This window comes from Rhinatrema bivittatum, chromosome 6, assembly GCF_901001135.1.
Source record: "Rhinatrema bivittatum chromosome 6, aRhiBiv1.1, whole genome shotgun sequence".
Lineage (NCBI taxonomy): Eukaryota > Metazoa > Chordata > Amphibia > Gymnophiona > Rhinatrematidae > Rhinatrema > Rhinatrema bivittatum.
This window is the reverse complement of record NC_042620.1, coordinates 281,843,988-281,859,710: the sequence shown is the minus strand read 5'-3', so window position 1 is coordinate 281,859,710 and position 15,723 is coordinate 281,843,988. Positions and strand designations below refer to the sequence as shown.

At 45.0% G+C, this 15,723-nt stretch overlaps 1 protein-coding gene across 1 annotated transcript in view; it reads left to right on the top strand.

Moving 5' to 3' along the window:
* The first annotated feature begins 479 nt into the window (after positions 1-479).
* Positions 480-15,723, top strand: part of LOC115094333 (UPF0428 protein CXorf56 homolog) — a 40,666-nt gene continuing 25,422 nt past the window's right edge. The window contains exons 1-2 of the mRNA XM_029607280.1: positions 480-673; positions 13,014-13,131. Of these exons, the coding sequence (XP_029463140.1) occupies positions 550-673; positions 13,014-13,131 (242 nt within the window). The 5' untranslated portion in view covers positions 480-549. The remainder of the gene's footprint in view (positions 674-13,013; positions 13,132-15,723) is intronic.

Below are 15,723 nucleotides of genomic sequence, written 5' to 3'. Positions count from 1 at the left end.
GCAAATGTGCGTGCATATAAAATTACCCTCTAAAGGTTTAGCAGTCCTGTGAGAACATAGGCTAAAGCCAAGAATAAATCCCAGCAGAGTCAACTTTTCCGGAAAGAAAACTGCTAGGCAGTTTTAAGGAGGGACGTGCATCCCATGGGACATAAAAGGAGTCTATTCCTAAGCGTTCTACCCTCTCCTCCTTGTTAGAAAATCAGTATTCAGATACATGAATAATTTGGCCTGATAGACTTTCTGAATATGCAACTTCAGTATAGTTTTGCAATGAATCTGAGGTGAGCTAAAAGATTATGGAAGCTACCCCAGCTTGCACCAAAGAGATCAATCACAAGCAGCGGGCGGAAGCCTCCCACACTACTTTGGAATTTCCGCGCGCGCCGCTTCGAATTTATCTCACCCGACTCCGGCCGCTTCGTTGTTCCCGCGCTGACGTCAGAGCCACGCGTCCCGGGCAACCCTCGTGTCCGCGCTTTCGTCAGAGTCGTGCTTCCCGGACAACCCTCGTGCCCGCGCTGATGTCAGAGCTGTGCGCCCGCCGTTATGCCGAAAGTGGTGTCTCGCTCGGTGGTCTGCTCGGACACCCGGGACCGCGAGGAATATGATGACGGCGAGAAGCCGCTGCACGTCTACTACTGCCTGTGCGGCCAGATGGTGTTGGTGCTCGGTAAGCCTGGCCAGGGGACGGGAGAAGCTGCAGGCCTGGGCCCCGGCCACCCGGAGCTTGTGTTCGCGACAGGGCCCTCCGCGGTAGCCGGAGGAGACTTGGGGTTGTTTCAGGCAGGCTTTGACGAGTGGTAGGGGAGCTCTGGGAGGGCCTCTTAGCAGGAGAGTAGACTTCTGCGCCGTTCTTCTGTGAAAGAGTCCCTCGCAGGTTTGGATACTCCTCGGCTGGGGCAGGCTACTACAAAAATGCCAGTAGTAAACGCTGCTTCATCACAACAATGGGATGTTGCCAGTTAGCTGTGGAATTCTAGTAAATTGCTAGATAACCTTCAGGACCAAACAGATTTGGCGCAGAGCTTTCTCCCACTGAGAAGGTTGCACTTTTTTTTTTTTTTTATAAGAACATAAAAACATAAGTTGCCTTACGGGGTCAGACTGAGAGTCCATCAAGCCCAGTATCCTGCTTCGAAAAGTGGCCAATTTAGATTACAAGTACCTGCAAGATTCCAAATATTAAATATATCCCATGATACTAATGCTGCTAATAAGCAATGGCTATTCCCAAAGTCAACATGATTAATAGCAGTTTATGGACTTCTCCTCCATGAACTTGGCCAAACTTTTTCTTAAATCCAGCTATACTGACTGCCTCAACTACATCCTCAGCAAATGAATCCCAGAGCTTAATTGTGCGTTCAGTGAAAATAATTTTCTCTAGTTTGTTTTAACTTCATGGAGTGCTCTCTAGACCTTCTATTATCTGAAAGTGTAAATAACCAATTCACATTTACCCATTCTAGGTCTTTTATGATTGTATCGACCTCTATCAGCTCCCTTATGAGGATAGGCTAAAGAGATCAGGATTATCTTTTCTCAAAACTGAACAGCCCTAATCTCTCTAGCATTTCCTCATAGGGGTGCTGTTCCATTCCCTTTATCATTTTGATCTCCCTTCTCTGTACCTTCTCCATCACAACTATATATTTTTTGAGATGCGGCGACCAGAATTGCACACAGTATTCAAGGTGTGGTCTCACCATGGAGCGACACTGAGGCATTATGACAGTCTCCATTTTATTCACCATTCCCCACTTGCGGCTCGATCCAGTAAGGCCGCGGTAAAAACAGTGAGGTAGTGTCAGGCGCACCCTTCCTCCCCGCACGCACAGTTCTCTTCACTAACTCCCCGATACTCTCCTCTAATCGCATGCAAATGCATGCCGCGGCTGTGAAGCGTTAGGGAAGGGTTATGCCCCGCGCAACCCATTTTACTGTATAGGCGCTGTAACAGCGCCTATACAGTAACCTGGGTGCGCTGGTACCTGTCATTTCAAATGACATTTGAAATGACAGGCACCAGGAAGTGTAAAAAAGTTTAAAAAGTGTAAAAAACAAAAAACCTGTGTTATATAAAAAAAAAAAAACAATTTTAAATACCTGTCGGAGGGCCGTGGGTCCAGGCGGCCGGTGGGCGGCGGGCAGCCATCAGCGGCATCCAGTAGTCCCTTCTCCCTTCCTCCCTCCCTCCCCTGCCTGGATGAGCGCCAAAATCGCATGGGCGGGTCGGCAGCGGGGGGGGGCGGCAGCGGGGGGGCGGCAGCAGGATCCGGGAGCGGCGGGTAGGCAGCAGCGGGGTCTGGGGGGGGGCAGCGGCAGCGGGGTCCGGGGGGGTGGCAGCGAGATCCGGGGAGCCAGCAGCGGCAGCATGTTCGATCGAGCAGGCAGGTAGGTGGCAAAGTAAAGATGGCCGCCTGCACGGGAAAATCGTGCAATTGGCCGCTGAAGACGTGATGTCACACCCCGTGACGCCAAACGTCGTGACGTCACGTCTTCAGCGGCCAATTGCACGATTTTCCCGTGCAGGCGGCCATCTTTACTTTGCCACCTACCTGCCTGCTCGATCGAACATGCTGCCGCTGCTGGCTCCCCGGACCCCGCTGCCGCTGCCCCCCCCCCCGGACCCCGCTGCCGCTGCCCCCCCCCCCCCCGGACCCCGCTGCCGCTACCCCCCCGGACCCCCGCTGCTGCCTACCCGCCGCTCCCGGATCCTGCTGCCGCCCCCCCCCCCCCCCCACTGCCGACCCGCCCGTGCGATTTTGGCGCTCATCCAGGCAGGGGAGGGAGGGAGGAAGGGAGAAGGGACTACCGGATGCCGCTGATGGCTGCCCGCCGCCCACCGGCCGCCTGGACCCACGGCCCTCCGACAGGTATTTAAAATTGTTTTATTTTTTTATATAACACACAGGTTTTTTGTTTTTTACACTTTTTACACTTACCATAGCAGGCCCGAGCCTTGCTACTTTTTCGTTTGTTTTTTTTTGCCCTGGTCCCGTCCGGTCTCCTGCAGCCCCGTCCGGTCCGGACGGGGCTGCAGGAGACCGGACGGGACCAGGGCGGGTAAGCAATGTTTTTACCCTACACTACACTACACTAACTCCTACTAGGGGGAGGCGGTAAACTAGCAGGTTAAGGCCGCGGCAGAACAGCGGGTTACGGAGGAGATAATATCAGCGCCCGTTACAGTATCGCAGGGGAATAACTAATTCCTTCATTATACAGCTTTTTCGTTCATTTACATGCCGGGTGCGGAAAGGGTTATGCGTCTGTTTTCAGAAGCGATACGGACGCGTGAAACTGGAGACTGTATCGCCGAATTGCCTTGCGCGCCCGAATTGTGCGCTACGAGCACGTTACAGACGGGCAATCCTCGAGCGGACGATACTGGATCGACCTGCTAATAAGTCCTAATGTTTGCTTTTTCTGACTGCCATGGCACACTGAGCCAGTGATTTCAATGTATGATCCACTATTATGCCTAGATCTTTTTCCTGGGTGGTAACTCCTAATATCAAACCTAACATCATGTAACTACAGCATGGGTTATATATATGCATCAGCTTGCACTTGTCCACATAGAATTTCATCTGCCATTTGGATACCCAATCTTACAGTCTTGCAAGGTCCTTCTGCAATTTATCAAAGTCTGCTTATGATTTAACTGAATAATTTTGTCATCTGCAAATTTTATCACTTAGCTGGTTGTACCCCTTTCCAGATCATTTATGCTGGGCTGCATAGAGAGAGGAATAACCAGTAAGAAATAGGAGGTGATGATGCCCTTGTATGGATCCTTGGTGAGGCCTCACCTGGAGTAGTGCATTCAGTACTGGTGCCTGTATCTAAAAAAGGCAGTCCAAAGAAGAGTGACCAAATTGGTGAGGGGTCAGCTTTGGAAGACTTATGAGGAGAGGCTGAAGGATATGAATATGTACGCTGGAAGATAGGAGGTGCAGGGGAGATATGATACAGACCTTCAGATACCTGAAAGGTTTTAATGATGCACAAACTTCAAACCTTTTCCGTTGGAAATAAATCAATAGAAATAGAGGACATGAAATGAAATTCCAGGGAGGGTGACTCAGAGCCAATGTCAGGAAATATTTCTTCATGGAGAGGGTGGGGGATGCCTGGAATGCCCTTCTGGAGGAGGTGGTGAAGATGAAAACAGTGAAGAAATTCAAAGGGGCATGGGATAAACACTGTGGATTCCTAAAGGCTAAAGGATGGAAATGAAGAAAGAGTGCATGGGGGTAACTTGCTGGTATGGCAGTTACTACCCTTAACAAATAACAGTATCAAGGCTTAATGCAACTCCATCATTGCTATATGCTTCAATGGCAGTGGGAAAAGGGGAATTGGATTCAGACAGCATCCAAGGAGGGCCTCAAATTTTACAGTTTGGGGAACAAATAAATATGGGGGTAACTTGCTGATGCGGCTTTTACTACTCTTAATCATTAAGCCTGATACTTTTGATACAGCTCCATCATTGCTCTCTGCTTCCACGGCAAGGGTTAGGGAAAATTGGATTCGGACAACATCCGAGGGCCCTGAATTTTATGGTCTAGGAAACTGATAAGCATGAGGGTAACCTACACAGTGCATCAGAAACTGGAATAAGCTTGCTGGGCAGACTGGGTGGATCATTTGGTCTTTTTTTGTCATCATTTCTATGTTTCTATTTATAAATATATTAAAAAGCACCAGTCCGAGTACATATCCATGAGGCACTCCACTGTTTACCTTTTTTCACTGTGAAAACAGACCATTTATTCCTAGTCTCTGTTTCCTGTCTTTTAACTAATTTGCAATCCACAGAAGGACATTGCTTCCTATCCTATGACTCTTTAGTTTTCCTAGAAGCCTCTCATGAGGAACTTTATCAAATGCTTTCTGAAAATCCATATACACTACCTCTACCGACTTACCTTTATCCACATGTTTATTAACCCCTTCAAAAAACTGTAGCAGATTTGTACATTAAGACTTCCCTTGACTAAATCAATAGGGATGTGAATCGGGCTTCGGACGATTGAAAATATCGGACGATATTTTCAAAATCGTCAGAAATCAGGGGCTCCCCCAAAACGATAGGAAAACCCCACAATATTGATCGTGGGGATTCTCTTATCGTTTTGGGGGAGGGCGGGAAAAACGGTACACAAAAATAACCCCTAAACCCACCCCGACCCCTTAAAACTAATCCCTTAGCTTCCCCCCCCCCCCCCCCCCCCCCCAAAAAAAAACTTTTTACAGATACCTGGTGGTCCAGTGGGGGTCCCTGGAGCGATCTCCTGCTCCCGGGCCGTCGGCTGCCACTAATCGAAATGGCGCCGATGGCCCTTTGCCCTTACCATGTGACAGGGTATCCGTGCCATTGGCCGGACCCTGTCACATGGTAGCACTGGATGGCCGGAGCCATTTTGTGCTCCTACCATGGAGCCAAGTTTAAGTATTTGGGGGTGAAAATAATAAAGGATTACTTCTAAATTAGCGCAGTTGAATTAAAATATTAAAATCGGATATGCACAAGTGGAGTAAGACAAATTTAACTTGGCTAGAGAGATTAACGGGGTGTTACATATCTAAATTACTTGTTCCAGGTGCTTCCGGTAGCTTTGGCCCTTGACGATCTGAAACTGATTCAGGGAAACTTTCTTGATTTTTATCTGGCAGCAGAAGAGTCATCACCTGTCTAGATTGGTTTTGTTTACACTTAAGGCAATGGGGTGGGGGGGGGGCGGGGTTAGGGGGTTTCACAGGTGGAAAAGTATTACAGGGTGGTGCAGTTGAGGGCAAGCCTTAAATGGTTTATGGGAAGGACGTTGAAGCAATGGGTTTGCATTGGGCAACACTTCCAGAATTTCCCACTACAGGCATTGCTGTGGGCTAATCGGGGCTCCTATCTGAGGAAAGAGCTGTGTAATCCATTTACCAGAAGAATATTGGAGGTGTGGGATACATTTAAAGAGAGTACTCACCATTGATGCTGATCAGATACAATGAGGGTTTTCTAACTGGGATAAAGATCGCCAACTTTTCAGAAATGAGAAAGGAACAGATTGGTCCACTGTGGTTAAATTCTTTCCTCACAGGGGTGAGTGTCTTTTGCAAATTTGAAGGAAAAATATAATTTGGGTAGGGCTGATTTTTGTGCCTATTTACAAATTCGCAATTGCATAGAAAGATGGGAACAAAATGGGAGAGGTTGAGTCACCCCCCGATGATGCTCTTCTTAAGCATGAAAAAGATTGAGTAAAGGAGCTATGTTCTGACAGTGAGGACATTTGGAATGACATTAGGTGGCAAGTGGTGCAAACTTCAGTGTCAACTCAACTGGCAGAAAATTCCTTTAAAATATATCCAAGATGGTATTATACCCCAGCTCGTTTGAATTGTATGTTTCCTGGAAAGATCCTTCGGGGGGGGGGGGGGGGTTTGTGGTACAAAGGGATGGAATGGGGCAGGGGGAGCCTGGAAGAAGCGGAAGGCAGAGAGAAAAAGAAGGGAAGATCAGCGGGAGGATCTTTCCCTGAACCTGTTTGTCTGTATTTCAAAAGATGTATTGCCGTACTTATTCTCCCTCTCCTCTTCAGGCCTCAGTACATCGGCAGTCAAAGTGCATATCAGTGCCATTGCTGTTCCACACTTAAGTTTATGGAAAGCCAATCTCCATCTATCCTCTAGTTTTGAAGTTCATGAAGGGCTTGTGACAGGCAAAGCCTCTGGTTGTGAAACCATCTGTGTAATGGGATCTCAACATTGTCTTAGGACAACCAGTGAACCCCCTCCCACAAGCTGCTAGTCTACTTCCTTGAAATTTTGCATGGAAGGTGGTTTTCCTAGTTGCTATCATTCCAGCTAGAAAAGTCAGCGTGTTACAATCATTGGTTTCATACTTTCTGTACCTATAGCTTTTTTCACGATAGGGTGGTGCTCTACACTCATCCTTCATTTCTAAAGTGGTTTTCCATTTTCATTTGAATCAAGCTATTGCTTTGCCCATGCTCTTTCCAAGACCCTCCTTTTACTGTACTGTAAAAGGGCCTTGGCCTATTACCTGAGGAGACTCAACCACATCATTGGACTTCTCAGCTATTCATTTCCTGTGATCCTAACAGACTGGGCATGGCTGTTGCCAAAAGCCCTTTTACCTAACTGGCATAGCGGACTGTATTGCACGTTGATCTGCGCTGGCTGGCTTTTAAATCACTCTGTTGAGGCTCATCATTTTAGAGCCATAGCTACCATATTGGCTCACCTAAGAGCTGTTTCTATTGAAGACATCTGCAAAGGTGCAACTTGATTGTCATTTCACACCTGTGTGCCCCACTATTTGCACAGTCTCTCAACAATCCAAGGACTCCTCTAAAACATCCAGCCATTAATCATGCCATTTGCACATAACTTGTAATTTGACTTGTATATCGTTTAACCATTTTATTCTTTCCTATTTCTTCCTCTTCACCAAGTTTTGCTACCCTTGTTAATTGTAACTGTACCTTCGGTCACCTCAGTTCTAGTTTGATGTATTTAATGCACTCCCGTTTCATGTAAACCAGCAAGATATGTTCTCATGATTGCCGGTATATAAAAACCTTAAATAAATAAAATAAATAAAAATAAAGTGACAGTAACTTTAGGCAAGCAGTTTATGCAGCCTTGTTCACCCAGTAGTCCATTTTCAATAGGAGGTCAGGGTTGTTTATACAGAAACTGCTCTACCATGCAACCCTCACCTTGGGACTTCTTACACATCATGGTTAATTCAGCCCTGCGTGTCGACTGAGAAAGCAAATCTGCTTACCATAAATGGATCTCTCTGTAGACAGCAGGATGAATTAGCCATGCTTAATACCTGCCCATCTCCCTGGAGAGTTAACTACCTAGCTTAAAGTAAGCTCTACAATCAACTGAGGGGCTCGTGATGCAGCGTGTGCATGCTCAGTAGTAAAATTTTACTGAGCTAGTGAGAGGGGTCTGTTTGGCGCCATCGAATGATGTCACTCCACATGTCATGGCTAATTCATCCAGCTGTCTATGGAGAACACCATTTTTTTGGTAAGGAAACTTGCTTTCCCTCCAGGTGTTACTTATGTTTGTTGCATGTATTGTGATTTGTTTTTATTTTGATATTTGTAATCTATTATAATCCTTTAAATTTTTATTTTCCCGCAGATAAGCAGGCTGAATTAGCTATGCTGTCTGTCTGGGAATGCCCCCTGGCGGCTTGAGGCGGGAACTTCTCCTCGCAGTGGTAGAGCTTTGCTGCTGCGTAGTGCCTTCCCATGCGGTCAATGATCTCTTCTCGGGTTTCGCTTTTCCCATGCAGCAATGGGTGCGGGTTCATCTCGTCCTTCTTTTCCACTTTCATTTCACAATTGTGAACCCCCAACAGCGTTTTTCAGTGCTTACTTGGCTTCGAAAGCCCTGGGATTCAAATTTTGCCAATGTGGCCAGATCATGTCTGTAACCGATAGACAATAACTACTGTTACCTATGTCTTGGGCACCCTGCTGGGACTCTGGAAGAATGTCGAGGAGGGCCGCGAAGATCGCCCGGCTTAAGGGAGGGAGGGAATATTGCATCGAGCTCGTATGCCCCGCAGCAGTCAGCCCAGTCTCCCCCAGAAAGAGATTCCAAAGGGGTCAAGCGTGCCTCCTCCCCGCAACCCTCCTCTAAAATGAAACATCCAGAGAGCAGAGGTAAGGCCGTAGAAGATCCTCACAAACGGCCCCAAAAAAGAGTTGGTTCCTGACACGGCCCGGGTGCATCGTCTGTGCCGCAGAGAAACCTGTAATGGCAGGGAGCGGGCACGCTGGCTCGATGCAGGAAGAAGAGCGGCATCTTGAGAATTTCAGTGTTATAACAAACAAAAATCAATTGAAAAATTACTTTTCTGCTGTTTTCTCCTTTGTTATAACAGTAATTTTTCCACCTTTTTTTTTTTTTGTTACAATATTGAAATTCCCAGGAAAAATAAAATAAAAACTGAAAACGAAAGTCACTATGTAACTTATACAATTCTTTTGAAAAAGGTATAGAAATATTTTGAATAAATGACTGACTCTATCAAATACTTTCTAAAAATCCAAATATTCCAGGATGGCCAACTCCAGTCCTTGAGAATCACAAAGTCCAGGTTTTCAGGATATCCACAATATATCTCTCTCTCTCTCTCATGCATATATAGTGGATATCCTAAAAACCTGGTCTGTTTTATTTATTTAAATGTTTTATATGCCGTCATTCCTTGTGAGAATCACTAGTTCATAACGGTTTACAGGTAAAACATTCATAATTATGAGTATTAAAAGGTGGACAAACATTCATAATAAATGGAAGCGTTACAATAGACATATAACATGAAAACAGGTTCTCAAGTCCCAGTGTTGCCCACTCCTGAAATACACTGTATCAATTGGCTCACCTTTGTCAAGAATTCTAATAGGTTAGAAAGCCACAATCTCCCTTTTCTAAATCCATGCTAATTCCTTGAATGAATTTAAGACTTTTTCAATTAATTCTTATCCTGTATGCAAAACATAGAAATAAAGCAAGAAGATAAAACCCTTTACTAATTTAGTAATACACTCAACTAAACTGTAAAAATGTATTCAAAACCAGATGCGGATGGATGGGGAAGCCCATTAAAAAAATCATTACTTGCCTAGGTGCCTAAGAACCAGATGGTCTTCCTTGGGGAGCAAATTGCACAGAAGAGAGGTGCCAGTCCTGAAAAGGCTCTCTGCTGGGTGGAAACTAATCTAATCTCTCTCAGGGAAGGTACATACAAAACCCCTCCTGCACTGAGCATAAATATAGTAGCTCCTTCAGTTTCAGTTCAGAGGAGGGAATAGTTGAGGCTTTCCCCCACACATAATGCACCAGAGAGATTTGCAAGTCCTGCCTCCATTGTATGCAAATCTATCTCTTGAATATTCATTGTGGATAACCTTAAAGCCAGGCCTGTTTGTGGCTCTCGAGGATTGGAGTTGGCCACCCCTGGCTTAGTGCTTAGAGCAGTGGACTGAGAACTAAGGACAGCAGAGAAATCCTCCTGGTCATTTTTGCTTTTCTTATTGACGGATGTTTCTTATGACCTTGGCAAGTCACTTTGCCTTCCATTTCCGTGGCACCCACTTGGAGTGTAAGCTCTCTCTGAAGCTATGACCTACCTATTGTACCTGAATTGTAATTCTTCTTGAGCACAGGTTTGGAAAGGCGAGTGGTAAAATCCAAGAATTCCTTTTTTTTGGATGCAAATGTCATGAGGAAGCTTCCTAATTTTTGCTATATTTGTTTGTGTAATCTTTCAGTGCCAATAAGCATTACCTTATCAAGCAAGGCAGAAATCTTCCTGAACATTATTAAGCAGGCTCTGCTTTCTGCAAGGAGCTTCAGTCATAAAATAATCTTAAATTAAAACTGAAGAACTGGATTTGGAAGAAGGTGGTGTTTCTCTCTTCTTTTTATATCCTTGTCAAACTAATTAAGAGGCTATTCAGATAACTAGCTTCAAACTGGAATTGATTCAATTATAACAGACTGAATTGGAGCATTAACTTGATTGTTTCAATTAGCAGGCATGATTCTGATGTGCCAAGAAACTCCACCTTTTAAAGGGCGGTCTATTTCAACCAGTTCAGACGCCAGAAGCTTATTTATAAGTTGCTGTTGTACAACTGACTGCTTATATAATATGCTGAAAATTGTTTTTCTGAGGTCATCAATTAATTTTTCTCATGCTTTTCTAACAAGTGTTCAAATTATGTTACCTCAGAGTATTAGATTTTATGATAGGAAGAGAGACCAAGAATAGTAGGGTTATAAGGAAAAATGGGGGAGGGGTAAGCGAGGGTGTTTAGCCCCCTCATTTGTTATGCTGAAGAACCCCCAGGCCCTCGTGTTTCCCCTGCGGGTTGTGGGGAATTCCTAGTAATTCCTTAAGAGGGAGATGTAGAAATGTGAGTCTAAACCCTTGTGTGCAGGGCCTGGCCAGCTCTGTTTCACTGGGCAGAAGGACATTGATGGACAGAACATACAGGTATAAAAAATGAATAGAACATATGGGAAACTGAGCAAGCCTGGAGGAAAATGTGGCTTGAGCTAGCAGTCAGAGTGTCCCCGGTTTACACAGCGGGGGCTAGGATTTGTATTCTGTGCCCGCAGGAAAGAGGGGGGGATATCTAAATATAAACTGTTTTTTCCAAATAACAGTGGAAACTAAAGATGAAAGAAAAGGATGTGCTTAGCAATAAAGCTGAATTGCGGGGAGTAAAACAGAGGCAGCGAGGAGACAGTATACCAGTTAGCCAGTCACGTGCACAGATAGTATATAGGATGGGAGGATTCATACAGAAACTTGTAGAACTGGTTCCAGGCACCTAGGGGCCGATGCAATACTTTGGTGCAGAAAGCGGGCACTGAACAGTCAGTGCCCAGTTTCTTAACGCACCCCCTGGGGGCGCCATGCAATATTTAAATTAGGGGGTTGCGTTAGCAAGCAGGCGCTAGGGTCGCTTGCTAAGGAGAGCCTGAGTGCGTCGGCCCTCTGCTGGTTAGGAAAACAGACACCGAGTTTATCAGCGGATGTTTTTCAATTGCGCCTCCGTTTCCTGCACCCGACTGCCAGTGCTTTTTTTTTTTTGGGTTAAAATTTGTTTACTTTTTCCTCCTACTTAATATTGCAATGATATTAAGTAGGAGGCAGAACAGAAAAGCATTTTTTTCTGCTTTTCTGTACTGGTTTAAGGAGCGCTCAGCAATGAACGCCTGCTCCAGGCAGGCGTTAGTTTCCGATCGCTAAATGTGCGTCCTAGACTTTGTCTTTGGCTGTGGGCTGAAGGTTGCTACAAATGACCCGGCTTTCATTTCCATCTAAAAGTGAGTTAGTCTAGGGTTAGCCAATGCCTGGAGTACCAGATAAAGGGGACTGAGCCCAAGAAGGTTCTCTTCCTAATGGTGATAAGTCGCATTGCTTTTGGAGCCGGCATCGCTAGGTGAGCTTGAGGCAGTGAGCTCAGGGAGTGGGGGCGCGTGTGCATAGGGTGAAAGCCAAGACTGGCAGGTTGGTGTGAGTGCCAGTCACATGCCCAGGTGACCCTGCTTCTGATAGGACAGCGTTTGAGGGAAAGAGGAGACCGATTGAGATCGAGAGCCAGCTGGCCCCCACAGAGCTTATAGCTGCTGTTTGCTAGCTGCCTTGACAGTGTTTCCAGCTGACTTTTATAAGTTATTGCGCAGCAGCTGACAGAGCAGTATTGATTATTAATTAAGCTTTCATCAGCTGAATCTGTTGGGAGCATGTTGTGCTGCTTGGGTGATATCACGGTCACTCCATTTATTTTAAAATGCTCCTTTGTCAACGTTGCAATCCACCTAGAACGACTTATGTTCGGTAGGCAGGATGTACAAATCATTTAAAATAAAATAAATGTAGCGCCTGTTCTTCAGGCTCACAAAGGCTGAATGTAGACTACAGGTGGCTAGGAGTTTGTTCTTCTTGATTTTGCTTTATGCTTAATGGGGCACAGTAGCAGTTTTGTTTTGTTTTTAACTAGAATGGGTATGCTGAGGGATGTTCAGGTAACTGAACCACTTCATAGTTCGCTGTGAGCTTATTGTTGCACATTGGTGTATAAAAATGAAAAAAAGAAACCCAGTCCCTAGCTCTCCTGCATGTGCTGCGATCCCCTATAAGACATACATCTGTTGGGCATCACAGGAACTTGACTGGATTGTGGCTTTTTAAGACCGGAGCTGCCACTCCTCTGATATTGAGACTTGGAGTCCAGGTACATCAATTGAAAAATGTCTGAAATGTCGAGTTGATTTTAATCCACCAACGCCTGGCGCTTTTGGTAGATGATAGGGTGTCAACAGAGCGCCTGATGTCTTCAGTGTCCCTCTAGCAGTGACTTCTGCTGGCAGGAGATGATGGCATTAGGCATAAGTCATATTCCTGAATCTGGTATCCTTTGCGGTTCTCCTTCCTGCAGACTGCCAGCTGGAAAAGCTCCCCATGAGGCCGCGGGATCGAGCACGGGTCATCGATGCAGCCAAACACGCGCACAAATTCTGCAACACAGAGGAGGAAGAGACTGTCTTTTTGCGAAGGTGAGACTGCCAGCTACTCCCTTCCCCTTTGCATGCTGGTGGCTGAAGGCTTTCTCTAAATGTGACCTGTTCTAAATGTTATGTTTGGCGATATTTCATGAGCCAGTGACACAATGTGCCACATGAGAGGGACTTAAGTTAAAAAGATAACTGAATTTAGGGAACTAATGTCTGTGACTTGTGTGCTTCTGTCACCTACAGTACTGGTCAAAGGGAGACCACAAAGCAGAAGAATAGAAATATACTCTGGATTAGGTCTCCCTGATGTCATACTTTTATGATTTACTTATGTGACCAAAAGAAATGAAGGCCAACAAAATGAAGATAGTCCCTGATTCCTCCCCTGTGAAATGAAGACTATGGTTTATTTGATGACATATAACGCAAACTTCACAGCACCACCCTAACTTATCTGCCCAGTTTGGAGTTGGGGTGTCAGCAAGCCAATCACCTGAGACCTCGCTGGGTTCCTGCTGGACTTCTCTCAATCATTCACCCATTAATTTTTTTTTAATGGTTTTCTCTTTGTAGGTAAATTTATTATATAGAAATGTCACCGTCTTGTCTATAAAATAAGTCGTCATAATGTGTGAGCAAGAACAGCAACAACCTGTCTGGAAAAACCATATAGTTTTTTAGGCCAGTACTGCTTCAGGGGTCAGTTAAAGTAATTCTTGGCTTTGAGAAGGTGTTCAGTCAGAACGCCAACTGACCCCTGAAGCAGTACTGGCCTACAAAACAGCTTGATGGGTTGATGGTATGGTTTTCCCAGATGGGAGGTTGCTGTGCTGTTGCTCACACATTATAAAGATTTTTATTTTATAAACGAGAAGGTGACTTTTTAAATATATTTTACCTGCAAAGAAGAAAACAAACGAATGGGTGAATGATTGAGAAGTCCAGTGGGGACCCAGTAAGGTCTTGCGTGATTGGCTTGCTGACAGCCCTACTCGAAACCATATATATATTAGTTAGGCTGGTGTTGTGATGTTTGTATCTGGTTGCTTTGTTTGCCTAATTTGTTGGTTGTTTTGAGCCCCTGCATTATCACGTTCCTTTATTATTTGAGTTATTGGATGACATAACAGCTGGACAGACCTTTTTTTTTCTTCCAAAGATGTACATCGCTGTATTTATTACTTGAGGAGAGAGGGAGGAAGAAAAATGACTGAGGCTGATTTTGTTGCAATATTAACACTGATACAGTTGTCAGACGCTTTGTAAACTAAAATCTTTAACAAAAAGGATTCTTTGAAATAGAAAAATCCTTCCACAATGCACTGCAGTGAGCTGGAGGAGACCTGCAGACACATTAGCCTGGAGGGGTGTGCACTGCAGGCCGGAGTTGTTCTGTTGCAGGAATTGGGTATAAGGCTGACAGCCTGGAAATAAATGACTGTAGTGCCCGCTCAGAGTCAAAATAGGCAAAAGAAGCTGAAAAATACTGTGATATTGTGCAAGATACTTCTTTGCTGCTGCTAGTGACAGGGTTGACTGCTTTTGTCAGCTCAGAAATCAAGATTAATAGATAAAAACAAGAAGATATATATCGGGCGATACCTTTTTATTAGAGTAATTCAAGACATTTTTGACCAGCTTTTGGGAACTAAATTTTTTCTTCAGATCAGAATTCAAATGAGCAAAAGATGACATTTTACTTGATTTGTCGGCTCAAATGTTTTTGTGAGACTGCCACACTAGGAGGGATCTGGTCAGTAAAGCAGCCTGGATACACCCTGTTGCTGTAGTACTAAGCAGTTCTGAATAAGTGGGATGTTTTTTCTTTCACTTGGATGCCTCCTAAATGGGCTTCAGCTGGACTCATTTTGGCCAGCCAGTAGGGAAGGCAGGCACCACACCTGAGCTCTGTCAGTCATGGCTGTCGTTGGCTGTGTGTGCCATTAACCTATCATCTCCCACTGTGCATTACCTTTTTTTCTCCACCTACAAGGTGGCTGCACACTCAGCCCTTGTACCTATGAAGTACTTTGGGAGCTCAGCTGAGTGAAAGATCTGGAAATTGTTGCTGTCATTCGTTAATCCCAGAAGAGAGAGTGTGCATCATGTCACTCAGTCCTGGTTTTATTTATGGTGATCAGCGCAGCAGGCCTCTCCACGTCTTTCAGCAAGAAGCCAGAGTCAGAAACATAGCTAACCTGTGTATTTAAAGACACATCAGTCCCTGGCTCACTTTTGTTTCCAGAACTAATTCCTCAGGATGAGCAGCTGTCTAGCTGCATTAAGTCTTTAGATGGTTGTCGAGGAGGACGAGCTATATCTGCATAAAATTACAGCACACACTTTTTTTTTTTTCTTCACCTGTCTCCTCTTCCAATAAATATTCATTTAGATTACTTTGTACATTGAGCAAAACTGAATCTTATTTTATGCTTTGCCATTATAGTACTTCAAGAGTCTGAGTGCAGCCACCTTTAGGGTATATGTCCATGCACACTACCTGACACAATGATGGGATTGTCCAGCTACAATGATCAAGTGGGAGACAGAGGCAAAGGAGCATGTTCAAGGATACATGGAGACATTCGGTGGTAGAGAGTTGATCCAGAAGTCTAGACCCTTTGAGGCTAATCT